The sequence below is a fragment of the Centruroides vittatus genome, unplaced genomic scaffold (genome assembly GCF_030686945.1).
Source record: "Centruroides vittatus isolate TY-2023 unplaced genomic scaffold, ASM3068694v2 contig_1422, whole genome shotgun sequence".
Taxonomy (NCBI): domain Eukaryota; kingdom Metazoa; phylum Arthropoda; class Arachnida; order Scorpiones; family Buthidae; genus Centruroides; species Centruroides vittatus.
This window is the reverse complement of record NW_027120892.1, coordinates 282,857-307,222: the sequence shown is the minus strand read 5'-3', so window position 1 is coordinate 307,222 and position 24,366 is coordinate 282,857. Positions and strand designations below refer to the sequence as shown.

General features: G+C 25.9%; 1 protein-coding gene across 5 annotated transcripts in view; it reads left to right on the top strand.

Annotated features, from left to right (window-relative positions):
* beta-Spec (spectrin beta chain) overlaps nucleotides 1-24,366 on the top strand; it is a 95,283-nt gene that overhangs the window by 23,387 nt on the left and 47,530 nt on the right. For all 5 annotated transcript variants that reach the window (XM_067262226.1, XM_067262229.1, XM_067262225.1 and 2 more), the window contains exon 2: nucleotides 9,760-9,922. In XM_067262226.1, the coding sequence (XP_067118327.1) occupies nucleotides 9,793-9,922 (130 nt within the window). In that variant the 5' untranslated portion in view covers nucleotides 9,760-9,792. The remainder of the gene's footprint in view (nucleotides 1-9,759; nucleotides 9,923-24,366) is intronic.

The following is a 24,366-nucleotide window of genomic DNA, read 5'->3' as shown; positions in this document are numbered from 1 at the left end:
TACTTTTTTACAAATCTTAAAAACAAACTTAAAAAGTTAATTAAGCAAACTGATTTGAGATTATAGTACAGTAGAATTTGCTTATTGTAATCACCTCTACTGAATGATAACTGACATAACATTTAAGAGAGTATAAGATTACAATTAGTAGGAATTCTGTTTTTATTGAATTTGATATTAAAAGGGCATGTTAAAACAATTAAAAACTATACAAATTGAAGATTTATTAATTAATTCATTTATTCATTAATTAATTCATTAATTCATTTATTCATTCACCATATAATTGAAGTAAGAAATGCTAGCAATATAAACTATTGTACTGCAAGCAAATAATTAAAAATTTAAAGTGCTGGTTAAGATTAATAACATGCAGATTGCTATCAGTTACCACTTTCAGCCAGATGTTGAAGCTGATGATGTAAAATGACTGACTGTAACTCAAACTGTGATCACAATATATAAAAGTTTTTTAATATATATATTAACTTATCAGGACTAGCATGTTCCAAAAATATATAACATTAGATACTGATAACAATATCCATGATTATATCAAATAGGTTCAATCATATACATACATTATTTTTAAAATTAAAAAAAAATTGTACCTGTCATAAATGTAAAGTGTTTTAATTTTAATAAAAGTAATATGAAAGGAGTGAATACTTAAATTTTATTTGTAATTAAATTTTCCAAAATAAATTGGAATAGCTTATTAGAATAATTATACATAAAATAATTTCCATGCATTTGATTTTTGATTACATTATTTTAGTGGTTTTTAATTTTAAAAAACACTTATTTGAATTATTGGTTTTCTACAGAATTTATCTACTAAATACAAAGCTTTTATTATAGAAAAGTATGAAATTTTATTACTTAAACATTTTTGTAGTCATTTTTTTAATGATTACAACTAAATTAAAAATGAACTAAAAATAGAACAAATGCAAATTATTCTCATTAGAATAAAAAAAATACCATATTCTAAACATTTAACTATAAATTTTGGATCTATGTAATTCAAAATTTTTACTTTAAAATCAAGCTTACCTGTTTTTTCTTATAATAAATTAAGTAATAACCAATTAATGATATGTAAGTATTAACTGATCAGTAATAAATCAAATTAAGGAAGAGCATGAGATTTTTATTAGGTTATAAATAAAGTATTAAGGAAACTAATGATTATATGAATGTTACTGAGATAGGTGATATCACTTTTTAGAGATAAATTTAAAAATTAAGTAGTTATAAACATTTAGGAAAAGTGATTTGGATCCATAACTTTCACAAATTTGGCATTCACTTTATCACTCATGTCATCTAATACTGTAAGCCATATTTTCTCTATATGTATGGTAATTTAGAATTACTACTTAGCTATAGATCAAATTCTTTTGCTTTAGTAGAATATTTATATAATTGGATGCTTATCTTGCTGTTGCAAGTTTTGTGATTACCGATAATTCTATTTGTGGATACATGGCCACTGCCTGACAAGATTTGAGTTCTGCTAATGACACTAGGAGAGTCTAGGATCAATTGGCAAAGGTTGATGTTAGCAGGGTGGATATATTTAGGCCCTCATTATAGAATCCTGTGTACCATGGAAGGTATGACTTCTGTATAATTATAATATGGAGTGTTCATTGACATGTAGCATTGTCTGCGTGATGAACATACTAACCACTGGAATTTACAGTCTAATTTCTTTTGTAGTACTTGAGTACTTGTGGTACGTACATAGGATTCTACAACGAGGGTCTAAATATATCCCCCCTGCTAACATCAACCTTTTGCCAATTGATTTTGGCCCCATTAGTAGCACTCAAATTTTGCCAGGCAGTAGCCATGTATTTATATAATCATTCATTTTTTAAATTTAAATAAAACCTGATTGAAAAACAGCAATTTTTATTTGATCACTAATTAAAAGTAAAAAAACATGCTATTAAATATTGAAAATCTGTATTTTTATTTCTTAAACTCTTCTTTTATATTCTTAAGTGTTTCCATTGAGGAGATTGTTCTCTTGTTACTTTTTGTTAGTCAAAATTGTTGTTGATTCAAGCAATGCTTAGTATACTAAGATTAGAGTAAGTCAGTAAGCATGTTAAGCAAGGCAGGAGAATGTCAATGAGTGAGGGATCCAAATAAAATAAAATTACAAACAAAAATTATTAAAATATTAAATGGTAATAAACTTGTTGCATATGATGATAAATTTATATTTATTTTTACAATGTAACTGTTTATAATACATTTATTTTGCCTCAGTTGAGAGTGCCAATTTCTATTTTAGAGGAAGATGCTATATATGCTTAACCTGCCTGCTTAATAATTCTATTGCTCTTCTACAAAATATTTGTTTTAAGTTATAACATTTAGAAAAAATAATTTTTGTTCTGTTTTAGTTGTAACAAGGAAATTTAACAAAGAAACTGTATTGATATTGACATGAAAATATACATTGTTAATTTGAAGTATACTTTGTGCTGCCAAACTAAATATGTTCATGTTAAATTTATCTAAATACAGAGCATATTATTTTTATATATGAAGAAATGTATACTATGATCACTCTAAAAATACCTTAAAAATTGCATTAATCACTTTAATGTTTTTGGCCGTATTTAACCATCCTCCTTCAGGATAAAGAAGGTTAGAGATTAAAGTGATTAATGTAATTTTTAAGGTATTTTTGGAGTGTTTTACTATTCAGCATTGAATTTCTCAGTAGTTGTATATTATGATCATATCATTTTCAATCTCACAATTTTTATTTTTAATAGACTGGATAATAGTAATTCTATTGTCTAGTTCTAAACATTTTTATTTGATTAATTACATTTGTAGAGACCATAGATCTAATTGTAACATTTTCATTTTTTTTTCCATATATGAAATTTTCTATTTTATATTGTTTACATTCTTCATCAGTTATATAATTTTTAATTCTATTGTAAAAATTATATCTTTTTTACAGTGTAATTAAATTTATATATCATTGTGATTATGTTTGGATGCATTATAAACATCTTCATTTAAATTGCCTTCATAATTTGGATATTAGAATAATTTGAACTCGTTACATTTTTAGACTTTTCAAAATTACATTTTATAATCTAAATATTTAAACAATAAAGCTATAAAAATTTCTATAAAACTTTATGGCATTGTTTGTATAATTGAGAAATCAAATATTTAGGAATAATTTTTAGTCATGTATTACATTAAGAATGCCTTATAATCACAAGAGCAATAACTAGCGATTCTGCTATTTTGCTAATATCATACCTAACATTTGTCTTATTTTAATATCTCATCTAATAATGAATACATATTTGGTATATTTTAAATTACTGTATATAGTTTGTAATCGCCTTATTCCAGAAAATTAATATCTACAATTTCCATTTTATTTTTAATAGTGAAATGGAAATAATTTTTGACTTTACTATACAATGTAATTTAAATTAATTTAGCTCTAATCAAAACATAAATTTAGCAAATAGAAATATCTTGATTTATAGGAAATTAGTATTAAAGATAGAGAGGAATAGTCAAAAGCAATGTAAATGCATTAATAGAAACTTAAAAAAAAAAAAAAAACACATTTTACAGAAAAGAGTATGTAATGAGCAGGTTGAAAATTAAATTCTATATTTTGTTAAAAAGAAAAGTAATTACTTTTATTTAGAAAAAGATCAAAGAGCATTTTAATTTAAAAATGAAATTATGAAACAATTTTAAAATAACCAGTTTTTTTTTTCTTGTTCATTTAAAATAACTGTCATGATAAAATTACAATCCATAATAGTTAGAAATTTGCAATCCACATCAAATAATATAGATTTCTGGTTCATGTTTTTCATTTAGACAGACAAAAGCTATTGTCATACTGGAAAAGAGGGATATGTGAAAAGGAAATGATTATTGTTGAATAGTTTCCTATGTGGTTATAATTAGGAAAGTGCATTGATTAAAAAAATAGAAGAATTATTTTGTGCTTTAATATCCTGAATGATAAATTCTTTTATTAAAATTAGCTATATTAGTTATTTGCATATAGTTTTTGATAATGATTCTATTTAAAGTTGATTCTATATGAGAATTTTGTTTATGTAATAACTGATTGTTAATTATAAAACTTCCTCAATTTAATGGAAAATTAAAGTTTTTAATAATGTAAGAACTTTACCTATTTTGAAAAAATATTTTTTAATCACCTAAACAATTTTAGAATTTAGTTTCATCTTTACTGGAACCATTTTTAAGTTAAAACTGTCTTCATTTAAGAGTGTTCCTCCAAAATGGAATTTTTAATCCTCTATACATTTAATGATTTAAAAAGATTTCTTGAAGAATAGGCAATGTATTTATTTTATTAAAATCTATAATTAAGTCATCTTTTAAGTTTTGAAAATGGAACCAAAAAGTTCTGTAATGAGTTCCATATTTTATGAAATAATGAATCTTTCAATAAAAAATATTTGTGGAATTAATTTGATACTAAGTAAATGCTAATTTTGTTCAATATTAAATAGCTATTTAAAAAATTACTTTTAATAGAAACAAGAGCACATTATTATTTTGATGTATTGAAAATAATAGTGCATTAGAATTTTTGAAGAAAAATAACAACTTTATTAATGTTACAAATTTTTAATAAATACTTCTAATTAACAAGCAGATATTTTCACTGAAACAATTCAAACTTTTTTAAACTTTTAATTAGTAAAACTAAATCAATAAAACATGATTTTAATGATTTTGTTAAATTATTTTTTAAAAAATCTGTAAAAAGAATTAAAATACTTTCTCTCTGTTTACTTTTCAAGTTTATTATAAAAGTAAACAGAATTACAGTAAATTTTTATTTCAGATTGTTTTTGAGATATATAATATATATAATTTATCAAAAAAAATTCATTTTTAAATAGCCATAAAACAGTATTATATGTTTATTTTCATTTTCTCTTTATTTCTTAGGAATCATAATGATGATAATCATTATTGTTATGAATTTTAGTTTTATAATAAAAATATATTCAAAATATATATGAAATTTTCATGTGAAAAATAAAAAGTGAATTTATTGATCAGATCTTAATTTTTCTGCATAAGAAATGGAATGTTATAAAAGAAATTTGGCAAATAACACACAAAATATGTTAAAAAATTGATTATCATTATTTTAATTTTTAAATCCCATAAAATTCTGCAAAACAGAATTTGCTGTCTGTTTAATTGGATAATGTAATTTACATGGTGTATAATATTTTTTAAATTAAAACTAAATCATTACAAATTATGTTTTGTTTTCACATTAAAAACTAATAATATAGAAAGTAAAGCTATTGGTTAGAAATCAAATTATTTCTTCTCTACTGTTTTTATTTCGTATTGATTTTATATCATCGATTTTTGTTTCTGAACTTTTTCATCACATAAATGGCAATAAGAAATATTGAGACTTACAATATATCCATTTACTAATTAGTTCATTAGATTTTTCTTTTAAATGTGAAACTCTTTATGTAGTATAACTATTATTATTATTATTATTATTATTATTCAATGTTATTCTGAAAATTATTTTGCTCTTAATTTATAAATTTGTCAGTTGTTTAAATATTTTTTATACTGTATTACAATTGTTTAATTTTATCAGATGAAATGCATTTTCAGAAATGTAACTCACTTTATCATTAAATGTAATCTAATTATATAAGTAAATACACACCTATTTCAAATAGAATAATATACAATTTTTGTGAATATGAAAAATTACCATATATTAATAAGTTTTTGTTTTATTATATGATTGTGAAGGTATTAAATTTTATTAAATTTGATTTTATTACTTTTAACTAAAATGAACTGGCTTTCATTTGGAAATTTATACTAGTTTACATGTATTATTTTTTAACTTATTAGTAATTTAGTCATAATCAATTCTTAACTAGATAGATTAATTAATATTATAGTTAATGTATTCAAAAGTAATCTTTATTCTTTCCATAATCTTCAATATTTGTAGAAAACATTTTCATTTTTATTGAGAAAACTGATAGTTTTAATTGAAATATGCATTTTTAAGTCTCCCAAATAACATCTAACTGATTTTGAAATTGTCTGTATGACAATTATTTGAAATAGCATTTTCAGTTAACAAGAATATTGATTTTTAGACTAAAATCAAATGTTAGAAATGGATGGTGTTAGCATTAGTCTTGTTGGTACTTCATCTGATTCTATTATGTTGTATGAAATTTACATATTTGTATACATTTGTGTTATTTCTAGGATTTTTTCTCTTAAATAATTTTAAATATATTTGTTTGGCTAGAGGTAGGCAGTTAAACTGCCATCTTTTGATAAATTTAATAATTCAAATTAAATTAAACTTAAAATTTTAGTTTAATTTAATTTCAGTTAAGAATATACTTTTTATTCACTGTCATGTTTTACATCACATCCACATATATTTGCACCTAAATGATGCAAGCTGTTGCATTAAATTATGTCTTACATCATTCTAATTTATGTGGAAAAAGATGTACTGTACTATACAACAGAAGTCTGACTAAACAAAGTTCCACATTATACAAAGCAAACCTGTAAGTGAATACAAATTCACTCAAAACTGAAGGTAATGTAAATACTGTAGACTAACCTTAAACTTCAGTAGAAAACTTTAAACTCCACAATGCTTTCTGCCTTTCAATGTGCAAAACCTTCTCTTCCAGCCACAACTTGAACACAGATTGCTGATACACTCATTTGTATGAGCATTAGCCTAAATGAAGAACTTTTTTGTTGTTAAAATGTTTGCTGTGAAAAATTTATTCTAATGTCTTTGTGTTTGAATTGGGCCTGGAAGACAGTTTTTCACTGAAGATGGTTTTTCAGAAAACATTTTGAAGTTTAAAGATTTTTACTGAAGTGTAAGGTTAGTTTGTATTATTTACGTAAGTTAATATATTACTTTTTCAATATTGTAATTCATAAGAGAAAGTTTAAAGTGATAACATGCATTATAAAATGATTTGTTTCTGTTATGTTGAAGTTAAGAGGTAATGGTGAGACTAATCATTCATATTAAAGTGTAATGTCAACAATGTAAATTTTTTATTCTTAAAACTATTGTATGTGTTAGCTGTATCACAAATGAGGTAAAAATTGTTTTTATATATGATTAAATTCACTAAGGGATAAAAAAAGGCTTAAAAATGCTACAATATAAATCTTTTGTATTTGTAATTTTTAATCAGAAATGGCCATGTCCATCCATTTTATTCAAGTTTTCTGTTATCTGAGGTAAAATTGGCTCACATTACCTCAGATGATCAGGGTTCTGCTGTATTTTTTAATTGTAAGTTGAAAACTTTATTCCAATATTCTGTGAACTGGCATGTTTTGAATCTATAGTCAGTAGAGATTATCCACCAAGCTATTATTAAATCCATTTACATTTTGATATGGATTAAAGATATTTAAAAAAATTCTATTTCTCCAACAAGCATTTTTGATTTGATTTTATAATTATTGATGAATGAATGAAGACAATTATTTGAAGTGTAGAAATTTGTTTATAAAATGCTGAATCATTTCTGTGGTCCATTCTAATTGGTTTGTGATATTTATTTGAATATACTTTATGTGAATTTAAAGAAAAAGAACATTTGTTCAAGATGTATCTTGTCTGTTGATTTAGTGCCAAGTCTATTGATCTGTATTTTTTAGCAATTAAAAAAAATGTGCAAGTTGTCCATTGATTGTGAAGATATTTTTAAAATTTATTTGCTAATATAATGTAGTTCCAAATTGTATAATGTTTTTATTCATTTTATTATTTTTTTTTAATAGAATTTTCTGAAATTATAATACAGCAAGTCTTCACTTAGCATTGTATCATTAACATTGTCAAAGAAAGGTACAAGACATTTGTAATCATTTATGATTATGGTTGTTTAAGTTTCTTTATATATAACTGTGAAATTAATTCTATGAAGTAGAAATTAATGATGGCAGTTGAAAAAATGATTCAATTTGAATAGTATTAACCAAATTACCATATTTACTCAAATATAAGACGATTTTGCATATAGGACGAGGTGTGACTAAAATGAAGAAAATTAGATTTATTAATACAATTCTAATTTTATATCAAATGAATGTAAATGCACACATTGTCCCGCAAAAATTACTGGCATTTTAAACTTTAAGGACAAATCTTGTAAAATCGACAACATAATTTGTTCATGTAAAGCTGAACAATCCGGAACTTTTTTTTGCCTATTCTTAACAGTCAAATCCACTCTCCGTCAATTACACGTATGAGAATTCTCCAAATTCTGATTTCCAAATAATCATCTTCAAAAGATTTGCTTTTCCTATTGTTATTCATCTTTAGTCTTGACAATACACAAGAACAATTCAAACGACCCAGAAAAAATACTTTTGTTTTTAAACACCATAGAGTGAGCATCCAGTAAAAAATGTGAATACATGGTTCTTATAAAATTATTGCAAAAACTCAAAGAATCTTTTGCTCGCACGTATAGGATGAGCTAGGTCTTTGAAGCAGTGAAAAATGAATAAAAACTTTGTCTTATATGTGAGTAAATATGATATATCTTGTTTATATATTAATATTTAGCCTATGGTAAAATTGATTTTATTATATGTCATTTTGCTTAATATTAGTTTCCAAGAACATATCAATGACATTAAGTTATGACTTGCTGTACTTTATAAGTTCCAAACCATTGTCATCAGTGTGGTTGAAGCCAAAGTTTTAAATGCGAAAACGTGTACATCGGACGTTCAGTGCCACTTTCCTGTAAGCCTAGAAGTTTGACAATGGTGTTTGGAAAGTCAGTGGAATCATGCTCAACATTCCAAACGCCATTGTCAAACTTCTAGGCTTACGGGAAAGCAGCGCTGAATGTCCGACGTACACGTTTTCGCACTTAAAACTTCAGCCTCAACCTCACTATTATTTATTTAATTTTAAAAATGTATTTATGAAATGCTTTAGTTTTATTTGTTTCTGAAATTTTATTAGACACACAAAAAACTAATATGTGTATATGTATATTTTTCTATATTATAATAAATTTTGAACATATTGACATGAATACCTTTAAAATTGTTCAAAATAAAATTTAGGTGGATTATCTTTGAGTGATGTCATATGTCTTTATAAATACTTTTTCTGAGAATATTTGTAGTTAAGTATTCCTATAATGAATATGTATAATTTCATAATAAAAAAAAAATAAAAAGTTATTAATTTGATGTCAAAAGTCCTATTGCATTATAGTCATTAGTTGGTTTGTTTTGTAAATGTCTTTAGTCATTGCATTTTTATAGCTTATTGTTTGTTGATTTTAAACATTTTACAAATTCTGTTGGATATGTAAAATGTTATCCAATGGACTTGTTTTTAGTAATTAATTTTTATTTTTATTTTTTGGTAAAGTTAATTTTGTGAAAATAATCAAAAAATAACTTTTCTAGAGCTTTTTAATATATTTCATTAGGTAATAAATATGTAGGCACACCTAAAAAGCTCATCTTAGTTTTGATTTTTATTTGGAATCATGATTTATTTGACTGTTAAACTAACAATTTTGTTTTATAATTAGCAAAATAAAACCTTGCATGTAATTATTTTAAATTTGTTGCTATAAAAGTAATTAAAATTGATATTTATACATAATTATATATTTTTTCTTTTTGTAGAGCACTCATTGATTGACTGGGTGTTATCTCACCATGACTACTGACATTTCAGTACTTGTTCAGTGGGATTCTTCTGCCCAGCAGGAGATAGAAGATTTAGATTATGATGGTGGAAACAGTTCTTCTCGTCTCTTCGAACGATCACGAATCAAGGTATTGGCAGGTAAGGAAAAAATTTTTTAGTATTTTTGCATAAATATTAATGACTTAACCTGTTTTCTTAGTTTCAAGAAACTTTTAGTTTCTTGAAACTAAGTATTCAATTGAATTGTTTTTAGTTTATTGATTTAAAGCAGGATTTAAATCAGAAAATTTCTGGTTTAAATCCTTTACATTATTCTATCTAATAAGCAGAAGTTGTGGATTCAAGTTTAACTTCAGAGCAATTTTTTCTTTTACAGTTTTTCCAATTTAATTCAGGATTAATTTTTGTACAAGATCATTATAAACTATTTATTTATTTATTTTTCTAAATTTTAATAATTGATTACATTATCTTTCATACAGTCCAAATAATCTAACAGTTTAGGCTTATGTTTGACAATAAAGCTTTATTGCTGCCAAAAAATACTTTTCTTAAAAGTTTATATATCTTCTTTATTTAGTCTCTTCAAATTGTACAAAAATGGAATTATAGCAATTATATTTTTTAGATTATTTCTAATTGTTTCATTCCAAGTTTTTTGATCTTTCTTTTTTCAGGGACCATCAACTTTCAATTGTTTTGTCTTCTTAACTTGGAATTGTTCTACTGTCAATTTATATGATCAACTTATTCTTCATTCCTGCACCTTCTTTCCAGTCATATCTCTCTCAGATTCTTTCTGATGTATTCACTTTTATTTCTTACCATATCAGCATTTATCTAAGAATTTGCATCTCTTCATATTCTGTTTTTGTATGTGGCACTTTTTTATTGCCCAGTATCAGTCCACAAGTGTAGTATAAAACTATCATCAGCATCATAATTAGTGAGGTCTGTTTGACATGTGGTAATGATGTAAGATGTTTCAGGTAAAAAGATAAAAAGTGATAGATATGAGAGTACTAAAAAGACAAAAATAACTATTCTTTTAATATTGAGCAGTTACATAATATAAATCTAAAATACAAATGTTTACTTAACAAATTAATACACAGAAATTTCACTGTTACTATTAAAAACATTAAACAAATAATAAAATTAAAGTTAAATGTGATTAAAAAAATAAATATAAAACAAATATAAAAAAATTGACAAAATATTTCAAAATTAATATAAGTGTAGTCATCACTTGTATTAATTACATAAAATTTTTAACATTCTGAGTAAAATTTCAATCTTAAATAAGCACAAATTTTAACAAAATAACTACAGTTGTACAATATAGAAGTATTTGCCAAAAAAAAAGATGATAATCTATAACTCATAAAATATTAAAGAAAATGTAAAACAAATTTCTAGACATATTTTATTAGTTATGTCTGGAATTTTTTTTTTTTTTGTAACAATTTAAGAACTATTTTAAAAAATTATTTGAAAAATCAAAATTGAAAATATCTTTTAACAATAACAAACATAAATAGTTTTATTAAGATCAATTTTTACAATTTAATTTTTAATAAATAAGAGCAGAAACACTGTTTTTGAATTTATTTTTTAATAATAATAATAAAATACAGAAAGAATGTCTTAAAAGACACAACACTCACATATAATACTTATAGGAAATGCTACATCACAAAACTATACAACAAATTACATCAGGTTACAAGCTTTTAATATAAACTGACTATTTACATTATCATAACCAAACAGCAAACATAATATATCAGAGCTTGCATACAAACAACCATTACATACCCAGTAAATATACTAGAAATATATATTTCATAGAAAACAACACACAAAATATGTTATGACCAAATCATAGTTATTGACAAACAAAGCAAAATCACATATAATATAGACATAGCTGTTTCAAACACTCATAATATACAAAATATATACATCTGAAAAAGTTAGCAAATACCTGAACATAACCCCAAAATAAAAATGTCTGTGGAGAATGTATTATGAGGTATTTGTGCTAATAGTCCTTTCTTGCACAGACATTGTATCACATACATTATGTAAAAATCTTGAAACATTAGGGTTAACAATAGCATATACTGTACATGACACTACAGAATGCTATCATACTAAACACATGACACACAGGAAACTTTTAAACACACAAATATACAAATAGCATATAATCACAGTATCAGTTTTTCTGTAGCTATGCCTGGATCTTGGTCTGGCAAAGCACTAGGCCATTAGCACACAATCCACTCATACAATAATAATAATAAGAATAATAATAATTAGTTTCTCCCTGGTCTCACCCATCAAACAAAGAGAAGCAGAAGATTGCACTGATGAGCTTTGCACACATCATACAAAAGGTGTTTGGATAGTGCTTTTGATCACTTGTTGGAATCTGGATCTACCATAATTACCATTTAACAACTTCATGATGTGCTTTGTTACATATAATAATAATGACAAAAATTGATTGAAAAAAAGTAAAAATTGTGTCTTATATTGGATCACCATCTAGACATTCTCATTTATGATCTACTTGTATCATTATATAACTTTGACTGCATTTTTTATCTTATAACAAATGCAGTAATGAGCATAAAGGGACCCAAATGCATTTGCTCATTATAATTATTACTCACTACATTTGTTTTTAGTGGTTTATCTTATATCACAACAATGATGTAGTAAGTAATAGTTAATGACTATATGTAACTCAGTTTTTCTCAAATCTTCTTTACTTGACTTAATACAATAACATTTTAAAATACAACAAAGAAACTTTCTAACTTGTATACTGCTATTCAAAATGTTTTGTCATTTCTTCTTTTCTTAAAAAATATCATCTGACTTTTAATACAACAAACATCATCACTAAATCAGATATATTATAAAACTACACACCAACCAATGACGAATATTATCAGGATAGAAACGGCTATAATATTATATAATATAATTTATAAGACAATTTGGCACTAGAGTTAGGCGTTAGGCACTATCTCTTGATAAATTTGATAATTATAATTTTAATTAAATAATTTAAATAATTTAGAACTACTGGAAGAAAAGAATCGGCTCGGAGCGGGACTTGAACCTGCAACTTCTGCTTACCGTGCAGATTGCTGCCAATTACGTTACCTGGACTTCTGGTCTGATCTCCTCTTCCAGTATGTATAAGGTTACATTATAACCATTGATGGTTATTACGGTGCCAGCTGGGGATGCATCTGTGCCCCCGTCCTGTAAACATCTCCAAAGGCACTCAACCAGCCATCGCAAACCCTGGCAAGGGTTTGCCATATATATAAACAAACATCATCACTAAACCTGATATTTAACGTAACCTTATATTAACACACTAAAAATATAAAATTTTTAGTTAAAAAACAAGTAAAAATTATACTCTTTCCATTTCCGACTTCGAGGATTCTATGAGCCAAAACAAGACAAACTAATGGCAAGGAACAATCATTACTTTATTAATTTATCCATATGCATTTCGCCATCTAGGCCTCTTCAGTGGATACATCAGGATGTTATTCGTTGATTACGTTTTATACTCAACAACCGTTCCCAGCATGCATCAACAGCCACTCCAGCATTCAAATTAAGTAAATTTACATGTTGGCGATGCATGCTGGGAACGGTTGTTGAGTATAAAACGTAATCAACGAATAACATCCTGATGTATCCACTGAAGAGGCCTAGATGGCGAAATGCATATGGATAAATTAATAAAGGTAATGATTGTTCCTTGCCATTAGTTTGTCTTGTTTTGGCTCATAGAATCCTCGAAGTCGGAAATGGAAAGAGTATAATTTTTACTTGTTTTTTAACTAAAAATTTTATATTTTTAGTGTGTTAATATTACCACCGATCCCATTGGTTTTAATAATTGACTTTATATGTAACCTTATATATACTGGAAGAAGAGATTGGACCAGAAGTCCGGATAGCGTAATTGACAACACATCTGCACGGTAAGCAGGAATTGCAGGTTAGAGTTCTGCTCCAGGCCGATTCTTTTCTTCCGGTAGTTCTAAATTATTTAAATTATTTAGTTAAAATTATAATAATTAAATTTATCAAGAGATGGTGCCTAATGCCTAACTCTAGTGCCAAATTGTTTTATAAATTATTAATATTATAGCCATTTCTAGCCAACAATGCCAACCAATGTATTAAAAAGCTTCATACCAACCAATGCCAAATATTATTGGCATTGGTTGGTGTGTAGCTTTTTAATACAACATTTTGCCATATATTATGATCTGTTTTTAAAGTGATGCCATCTATTGTTTCCAACAAAATATTGATGTCTGAATGCCTTTGCAAACTTTTCAGCTTGTGCTTATTACTTTTGTTGTTCATCAATTGGAAATCTTGCACTTCTTTTAACTCAAATCATTGTATTAATGCTTGGCTGACATTTGTATGAATACATTTTCTAAACATTTTTAGTATCTGAGATGTTTTCATCAATGCTATTAAATAGATATCTTTATTCTTCCACGGTGTTGAAATCATTGAAAATAACAAACTGAATTTTCTGCAAAATTCCACATTTCTTTTAAATCCATGCTCTAATTCTTGATAATTTCAGTATTTTTCCCTCCTTCCACAAATCTTGATTTGTGGAAAGACACATTTTGTCGACACATTCTTTTGTTAAACAGGTTTATCATAAAAGAAGAGTGAAAACTTGAAAGATAAATGTAAAAATGAATCATAAAAAAGATAAAAAATTTTAAACTTAGTTTTGACAACTTAGTAAGTGGTTCACTCTGTTGATACAATTTTTCTAATTATTTAGTGCTGCACATGACAAAAATATATTTATCATATCTGAAGTAAACTCATTGTAACTATGAACATTTTATATGAAAATATTTTAACTGAAAACAAAATGATTTGCTTTCAATAATTTGAACTCATTATAACTATGCTTGTTATAGTTGAGTTCAAAGTTCAACTGTTGTGAGACTTTTCATATATATATAATTAAATGATACTATTCTGATTAGTTATTACATTTGAATGCAATATGTAATTTAGTTTTTTAATTCAAATTTTATTGAGTAAATTATCTTCTTAGATAATTAACTCAATAAAATAAAATTTCTTTACTCAATATAATCTTGCCTCTCAGCAATATTTCAGATATATAATGAGTTTTTAATTGACAACTATACTTAAAATTTTTATACTTATTTAACTATTGAATCAAATACTAAGCAAACTCCAAAATTAGCTCAAAAATGGCACTTTTTATGTTTAAATTTTGACATGCAGTACTAGTGTGATAGCTTGGTTTAGTCTATATATTCTAAAGTCTTTGGGTAACACAATTTTCAGAGATCAATATTATTCTGATAGCATTTCTGATTTGCTACAGTAACTGTATGATATTGATATGAAATTCTAAGTTTTGCAAACAGCATCTCTGTGTTACAACTTTTTGTACTTCTGTAGCAATTTAGATTACAGTGCTACCTCAGTTTTCGTCGATAATCCATCCAAAAACAATTGGTGAAATCTGAGACTACAAAAACTGAGGCAATTATTTCCATATGAATCAATGTAAATCCAATTAATTCATTCTAGACACTCTAAAATACATACCAAAAAGACATTTTATAGAGAATTAATATAGCGTTAAATACTAAAAGCAATAAGAAATTAACATAAAAGACTAATTAGCATTAAGATGAAAGCAATGGAATTGTTTGACTAGACATGTGGGGTAATGTCTTGTCTTGTAGAAGCTAGTTGGACATGAGCTTCTACGCTATATCGCCTCATGGTAAAGTGTGTCATAATTATCATGTAATAGCAGTTGTATGCGTTTATGATGGTCATATCGCGGGAATAATGCCTTTTGGGAAATCTGTATAAGGGTAACTGGCCCCTATTCAGGCGTTACAGACATGGAGAAAACCCAGAAAACTTCACGTGGCCAGCCAGGTGAAGCACGAACCCATGAAAATTTTGAAAACTCATTTCTGGAATTTGATATTAATTTTATTCTGAATGTATTTGTGTTACAAAATGTTAGCAGCATGTCATGAGGATCTGTGTATAGGTTAACACATTCTAGATCTCAGTAATCAGTTCTTTCTTACATACATTGAATGTCAGTTTAATCTTGAGACAGTGATTAGTCAAAAAATTAATGAATGACAAGATTTGAAAGAATAGTTCTTAAAGTATGCCTCTAGTTAAATGGGAAAGGATCAAGACAATCCAAGATATCTGAATGTCAAAGTAGCAACTTCAGATGAGTCGAATCAGGTTTATTTACATTTCATCAAAACAGTATGTGTTTTATTCAGGGGATTTTTTCTTTTTTTCAAAGAAAGAGTTTCTTGATTCACCTACTTTTCACAATGTCAAATGAACTTGTTACAAATTTAATATACAGGTTTCTAGAACCAGCAATCATTGAAAAAAAAAGGAAAGAAAGAAACTTTCTGTAAGAAGTTTTTTAGAGAAAATCCCGCGAGGAGGCGAGAAAAAAAAAGCAGGGGGCACTAGTTGTTTTTTTTCGACAAGAAGAAGAAGAAGAAGAAAGATGGCTGCTTAGCCACTGTATATAGTCTTTTTGTTATAATTAAAAAATTAGTTCAGTAGTTTTATCATCGTTGCCTTCTCGTGTCTTTTAAAACAAATTGTACACTTCAGCCGGAGTCGTACAAGTTGTAACCAGCTTTTAGGAATTTCTATGCAGAATTTTGAAAATCTTTTACCTCTTAGAAAGATAGAAGTTGGTTGTACAATTGCTGATCTACAACCAACTTTTCTTGTCAGACTTCCTGAAGAGAAAAGTAAACTTATTTGGATGGATTTTAGATCTTTAAGTTGGTAACCTTATATTTATGTTTAGTATTTACATCCTTCTGTGAGAAAAATTGAATGTACAAAGGATGCAAATGACTTGCCACATGAGTTCACACCACACAGCTTATTGTACGGTGTGAACTCATTTTTTCAGGAGGGGAGTCGACTTATCAGACGTCTAAAAAGTGTGAAACAGAAAAAGTGTTGATTTATCCAGTGGTGAGGAGTTAAACGATGTTGAGTAAACAGAGTTTTTTAACATTAATAACATTAATGCCTATGTAAGTCGGCCGGGACCACAGAAAACTGACTAATTAACCTACCGTGTCAAGTTATCCAGGTGACGACTTATGCAAACTTGACTGTAATAATAAACTAAAATGATTTGTTTGATAAAGTGAATTTTCATGATCATTTGAAAGAAATTTGTGGGCTTTTGCAAATTTTTCAATAAAATATGATGGAATGATCTCATAGGAAAGTACATAAATAAAAAAGAAAGATAAATTTCCTGAAAACATTGAGAAAAAAGAAGGCAAAATTCAACAACACTGCGAAATCAAATACAAACATTTCTACAAAAGCTTTGGACAGTTGGAACAGTGCCACAAACAAACAAACTTACAAAATTTCTCTTTATCTATTAGATTGATGTAAATTCTTGTTTATATAGGAATTTACATTAATCTAATAAATGCTGTAAAACATTGTGTTGAGAATTCACGTAGTTCTCAATACAGTGTGAATTCTATAAAGTTTGAGTATTAAAAATCAAAAGACGTTCTACCAGGGAGATGTTTTGTGAGATTGTTGGGTTTATTATTTTCAAGAAAAATAAGATGTTTATTAATAATATGTATATCATAGACTACTAAGTGTATTTACACTCAATCCATTTTTAATTATAAAACACTGTCAATAATTATTATGAAAAAAAATTAGTATATTGCATGAATTTTGTTGAGATATGACCAAACTGACTTAGAATGACAGAACATCATAACATTTTGCATCATAGAAAATTCAGTTATGATTCTTATAAGTAAAGTTAACTTATACAAAATCTAAAAATGCTAAATTTTGGGTTTATTATATTTCTAACCATAAAACACAAAAGTGTAAAATTTTTATATAATAAATATTTAATTTTTTGCATTAATATTCAAATTACAATATTACATAATTTATTTCTTTGCTAATAAAATTTTCACATGCTTCTGTTTTGGGTATTTTCTATTTTAATATGTCTGATCAATTTATCATTTAAGGATTAAATGTCTACAGCAAAATGAGGAAAAACTACCATAATGACATTTAAATTTGTATTTTTTTTATAATGCATGTTTTCTATTAATGAGAAACTTAACCTTAAAGAAGCATTACACATTATAATGCTTTATTTGCTTTATTGGTACTTTATAGAATTTCAGTATTGAATAGTTTAGACAAAACATTCATAGGAAAAACTTTATTAGTTTATGATATGAATGAATAAATAAGTATTTAATTTCTTATTTGTTTTTATCAACAATTAAAAGTAAATTTGTTTTAATTTAACACACTACTTTATTGTTATAAAAATATATATAATTTGAAAATGCAGTTGTAGACATGATAGTCAAGACACTGATGTTTCAGTACATTATGATTGATTTACCTAACAGAAGTAATTAAGTTTGATAGTAATGCAAAGTCTTCTTACCCAATGAACATCAAAAAAAAAATAATTTATTGTTTTTTTTTTTGTTGGAATTAAGTATTTAAATTTTTATTGTTAAATTAAAATACTTAATTCTATATTTTATTTATCTGTAAAAAATGTCTAACAATAATTTAATAACTAAATGAAATGTGTAAAGGTAACAATAATTTGAATGAAAAATTGAGTGTTTTCCTTATTACATGATTTCCATGTTTGGTCTTACTTCTCTAAAATATAACTATTAAAAATGGTATTGTTTATTTCTCTGACATTGTTTTAGCAATCATTTACTAAAAATTTCTTGATATTTATCAGGTTACTTAATTTTTGCTTATAAAATTGTATCATAGCTAATGAACTTATTTATTTTCAGTTAATTTCAGAAAACCTTGTTAAAATCATTGCTAAATTCAAACTCTAGTTGCTAACAAAATAATACAACTAATATAGGTACTCCTCACTTTACGACCTATCTGCTTAACGACCACTCGCACTTACAACCAATTGAGTTTCAACCTGCAATTTGAGGAATCTCCTTTCTCAGCTTGAGTGTCGGTCAGTGGTGAATGGTGACATGCGCACTAAGCATACTATAATAGGCTAATAGTGTACTATAATAGTCTTTTTATGAATAAATTTGAAGTTTGTTGCATAATTTGGATAATTTTACAATGATCCTATATTCCCGGCGCAAGCTCCTCGCTTATCAACCAATTCGCTTAATGACATAGTCATTGGAGCGGAACTCGGTTGTAAAGTGAGGAGTACCTGTATTAGCAAAACAGGCAAACAAAAATAATGGACAAGTTAGCTGTGTTTGTTAGAACTATGAGGCTAAATAATCTCTGCTTGATACATACCATGTAATGTGTATTACTTTTTAAAATTTAACTTCAATAAAGCATGATTTTCACTGAAAATATTTATTTTTCTATGAAATAGATAATGAGGAATAACTTTTTCATTGAAAAATTAAAAGTTAACGTTATGGAATTTAGATATCTATAAATGGATGATAAGCTCAAGACAGTCTGCATTTTGTATGTCAACTGTCTGCTATGTTTAAGTATGATAAACTGTCATATCTAAATGTGATAAGCTGTTTGATTTATCAAACAAATTAGTTTATTACAAATGAAAAACTAATACAAAACAATTTATATAATATATACTTATTTTATTGTCTTTATAAGATTTTTTTACTTGGAAAGCACTAATTTTTTATTCAGTACTATTAATGATAAAATGCAGAAATATTCATTGTTTTTTTTTATTAGCTATTTAGTTTCTCAAATAATAATCTAATTAGTTGAAATGTCTTGCATATACTTCATAGTTTTATTGATATTTTAAGATAATTGCTTTTATTATAAGAGGAAAATTATGCTGCAAAATTTAAACATAGATATTCTAATTTTAAATTTACTGAATTTGAAAACATCCTTGTTTGTTCTCATTTGGAGTGTGTCAATAATTATCAGTTAATAAAATTTTTAAATTAAACCAACTTTTTAAATCTAAAATTGTATTATAAATTTAAGAAGTTTTGATTTTATATACTAAAACATTTTATGAATTTTCAAACTCCATTACAACCATAAACTTATTTTTCAATACTACTTAAAAGTAACTTTAAAGTGAACTTCATTAACTAAGGGTGTTTAGACCTTTATTTGTCCATCTGCAGGGTTGGTTAGATTCTTCTATGTACACTGCTTTTTATAATGTTTTTTAATTCTCCCAACTGTTTCCTCTGGAACGGTAGTTTTATCAATACACTTTTTCTAAATCAATGTTTTGTCTGGATCATAAAATTAAATTTTATGATCCAAACGGAACATTGAAAGTTTTTACAGTAAACAGTGTTTTGACTATAAAAATTTCACCTTTGGATCATTTAAACATGAGCAGATATAAAAATTTTATTTACAGTTTTTTGTCAAAATTGTTTATATTTTGCTGGAATATCTGCTGAACCACCATCTAAGATAGCTACTTGCCAGTATTGAAGATGTTCCTATTGTACACAAAAAGGTTGAAAAGTCAGAAGTATGTGTGAAAAAATATAATCAATATATACACTATTATCATAGCCATGCAAATTGCAGAAAACATTATTAAAATTTATGTAACATTGATCAATATATTGTTTTTAAAATTTTTATATTCCAAGTGTATTAAATATTCTGCTATGTCTGACCTATGATGTATGATGATATAATGACTTACACATGTATATTGCTTTTATATTATACTATACATGTAAAATTCAACATTAAAAATATGTTGTCAAACACCTTACATGACTGCAATGAAAAATTTTTAAACATGACTGGATGAGGGTTAATGATCTAAATTCTATTCATTGATATATTTAAAGAAAAATAATACTTCCACTTAAAAGCTGTAATTATGGATTTATATTTCATTCTGAAATCGCTTTTCTTGTTTGATTTGTTTTTATAAGTAAATTTTTTATAGATGGAAGTGTATATGTATAATAATCTATTTGCATAATTTATTAACAGTTTATTAATTTAGATTGCCAAATAAATTTCCATAAAATTCTATAATTATTAACATTGTTAAGAAAATTTCAGAACTTTTTAGTACGATTTGTTCATTTTAAATCATCATAATAATAAAAATTTATAATACTTTTTACAGGTGCAGTGTGTTTTATTTATAAATGGAATTTTAAAATGAAAATTTTTTGGAATGAAAAGATAAACAATAACTTCAAAATGTTGAAAATTCCATTCAATTTTAAAAATTAATTAATAAAAAAAATACATTTATACTTATAATTATATAACAATTCCATATAGTTTATATAGTAAAAATTAAGTTTCTCCTTTAATATTATAATTATTAGCATTTGTACTTTTAGAAAATCTTTAAAACATAGTGAATTAAAAAAACAATGACAATTTTTTAAATTATAAGTTTTTTTTTACGGATGATAATGATATTAAAACTGGCTTTAATAAGATGTAAATTAACATTTTTGGCTAATTACATATGTGGCTTTCATTGTTGTTTTCAAAGTTAAATTCTTTATAGGTTAATAAGATGTGAATTATTATTATTTGTTAAAAATCCATTAGAAATTATGATTAACATATGAATTACAGTGTCATATAAGACTAATTACATTGTGCTTTTCATACACAATGTAAGTCATACACTTATATCTGAAAATGTGATCCTTCTTGGAAGAGAAATATATCTAAAAGAAAAAATAATATGTATTTTTCTTTTTTATTGTTTTTATTTTTAAAAATGAAACCATTGGAAATTTGATTAATCTTTAAGACTTTTTATGATTGAACTAGTTATTAGACAGGAAAGGATACATACACATGCTATACTATGCAAAATTACTTCTAGAATATGTAATGCAATCTTTTCAGCTACCTCATGGGTTTTTAATGCTGAATAACAAGAATGCATTTCATTTGATTAAAATATTGGAATGTCTGGCATAGATAATCTATCCAGAGGAAAAGTAGTTGTCCATTTTTATGCCAAAATGAGTTAAATGCACATTGACACTTCTCTGACAGCACTGCATTAATGCTACATATTATTGTGTGTAATAATCAATTTATAATAATTATTTTTAAATCAAACTCTTAAGCTTATTTTTGCTAAAAACATTTGTTATGATGTGAGTTGTCTTGTAGCTGGTGTATAAAATAGAAAATCTTCTGAATATGTCCACTGTGAGGTAACTAGATCAACCAAATATATTTGTAGCTTAGAAGCCAAAGGACATGTCAGAAAAACAAATTTTTAAGAAGCAAAAAATTATTTTAAATTTTTTTGTGTGCGTGCGCTTAAAATTAAAAAAAAAAGTACAAGCCCACTTATTACTTTCTCTATATAGTCTAGCTTGGCAATGCCCTCTGTGACATGGTATAACCAATTTTTGGATTCCATGACCTTTGCCCATTCTGCAGTCTTTTAAAGATTAAATGGACAGGCATGTACCTTTTGACTTCAAACTAGTTTGATATCTTACTTGGGTTTACATCTACTTTGTCACTGTTAAAAACTCCAAAGACATCAGTGCATTTTAAGATGCTAATCTAATAATAATAATGGTACTAGGATACTAAATCGATAGCATCTGTTTAATACTGCCTTTTCTTGACTATATTCCAGAATTACAGAATTAATAATGATTGATCAATCTACTCAATCACTATGGTACTATAATTCCAAATATTATGAACAATACCAAGTCTTTTCCATCTAGAACAGAACAACTTTTATTTAGAAACATCTGCATAAAATGATAACGGGGGAAAAAATTCCTTATAATTTTCATTGTTAGTCTTAATGATTTTTTTCTTAGTTAATTCAATAAATAAAACTAGTTTTAATTACAAAACAAAAAATTTTTCTTGTCTTAATTTCTATATTTGTGTAAAAACTGAAATTTAAATAGCTAAACTTTAATGATGGTGATATGTGCAAAAAGATAAAATGTATGGTGCTCTTGAAGACTTTTTATTGACTGTTGAATCAGTTTTAAAATTTAAAAATTAAGTTTTTCTTTTATTTTACTGATCGATGATGATTTTAATATTTGGTTACTTGAATTTTAATAGATTTATCATTCAATATTCTGTTACATCAATAAGTTGTTATATGAGAAAATTTACCTTAGACAGAAATGCTTTCTAATCTTTATATATGATATCTTTCAATGATAAATCAAATATTGAAGTATGAAGGTCATGATTTAGTATGATTCATAACTTTTTAAGATAAGAATACAGTAAGCTCTATAAATAGATAGAAACCTTGTGTTAATGTTGCATTTGTACCTTTTATGAATTCTACATTAATGTACGTAATAATAAAATTAAATTACACGATATCTGTGGTGTAGAAATACTGTAATATTGTGTTTTATTTACTTATTCATTTTCTTTTAAAAAATTTATTATTAAAAGAAAAATATTCAGAATTTAATTATATACAAAATAAGTTTTTTAAATTAAAAAATTCATTCTAAATTCATATTTACATGTTATTTACAGTACAATTTAAGCCTATATTTTCAGTTCAAAATAATAATCATAGTAAATATCTTTTATTGGAAATTTATTATAAGATGCTTTTGTAAGATTCCACTAAAAATAAATCAGAAGAAAGCAAAAAATACAAAATTCCCTTAGATTATGAAAAATGAGTAAAATGTTAAGAGTGAGAAGCATTGGAGAATTTCTTTCATGAATTATCAGCTAACAAAATTTGTATTAACAAAAACATAACTCACAAGGGGAGGGCACGACCTGGGAAATTCAATTTTGGGATGAGACTTGGTATATAGGTAGAACTCCTTTAGGATGTTCAATCCTCAAAACAAGAAAGCGCAATGGCCAGCCAATTTTAAGAAAAGGGCCTTTAAAAATTCGAGCTCAGCTTATGTACTAATAAGTTTTACTAGGTCAGCACTTAGTTGACATCGTTCTTGGTTACCGCCAAGTTGCTCAGGGTTCAAATCTCAGTCTCGATTAGTTTTTTTTTCTTTCTAAAAATTTTTTAAAATAAGTATTTTGAATATATATAAATATTGAAATTTTATTATAATTAATAATTTCATTTAAAAAAATGTTTAACACATATTACATGTGTTAAACATGTTTTGTCAACTGAGCTGCTCAGCAGCTGCTGACCTAGCGAAACTTATTAGTACATAAGCTGAGCTCGAATTTTTAAAGGCCCTTTTCTTAAAATTGGCTGGCCATTGTGCTTTCTTGTTTTGAGGATTGAACATCCTAAAGGAGTACTACCTATATACCAAGTCTTATCCCAAAATTGAATTTCCCAGGTTGTGCCCTCCCCTTGTCAGATGAAGATCTATAATTTTCCAGGAACTTAATACCTTTAGATTAAGTACTTGACTTGATAACCATAGTTATCAAATTTTCAAGTTAACCATAGACCAACTAAAACATAAAAAAGTGTGTAATTGAGTCTTTAAGTG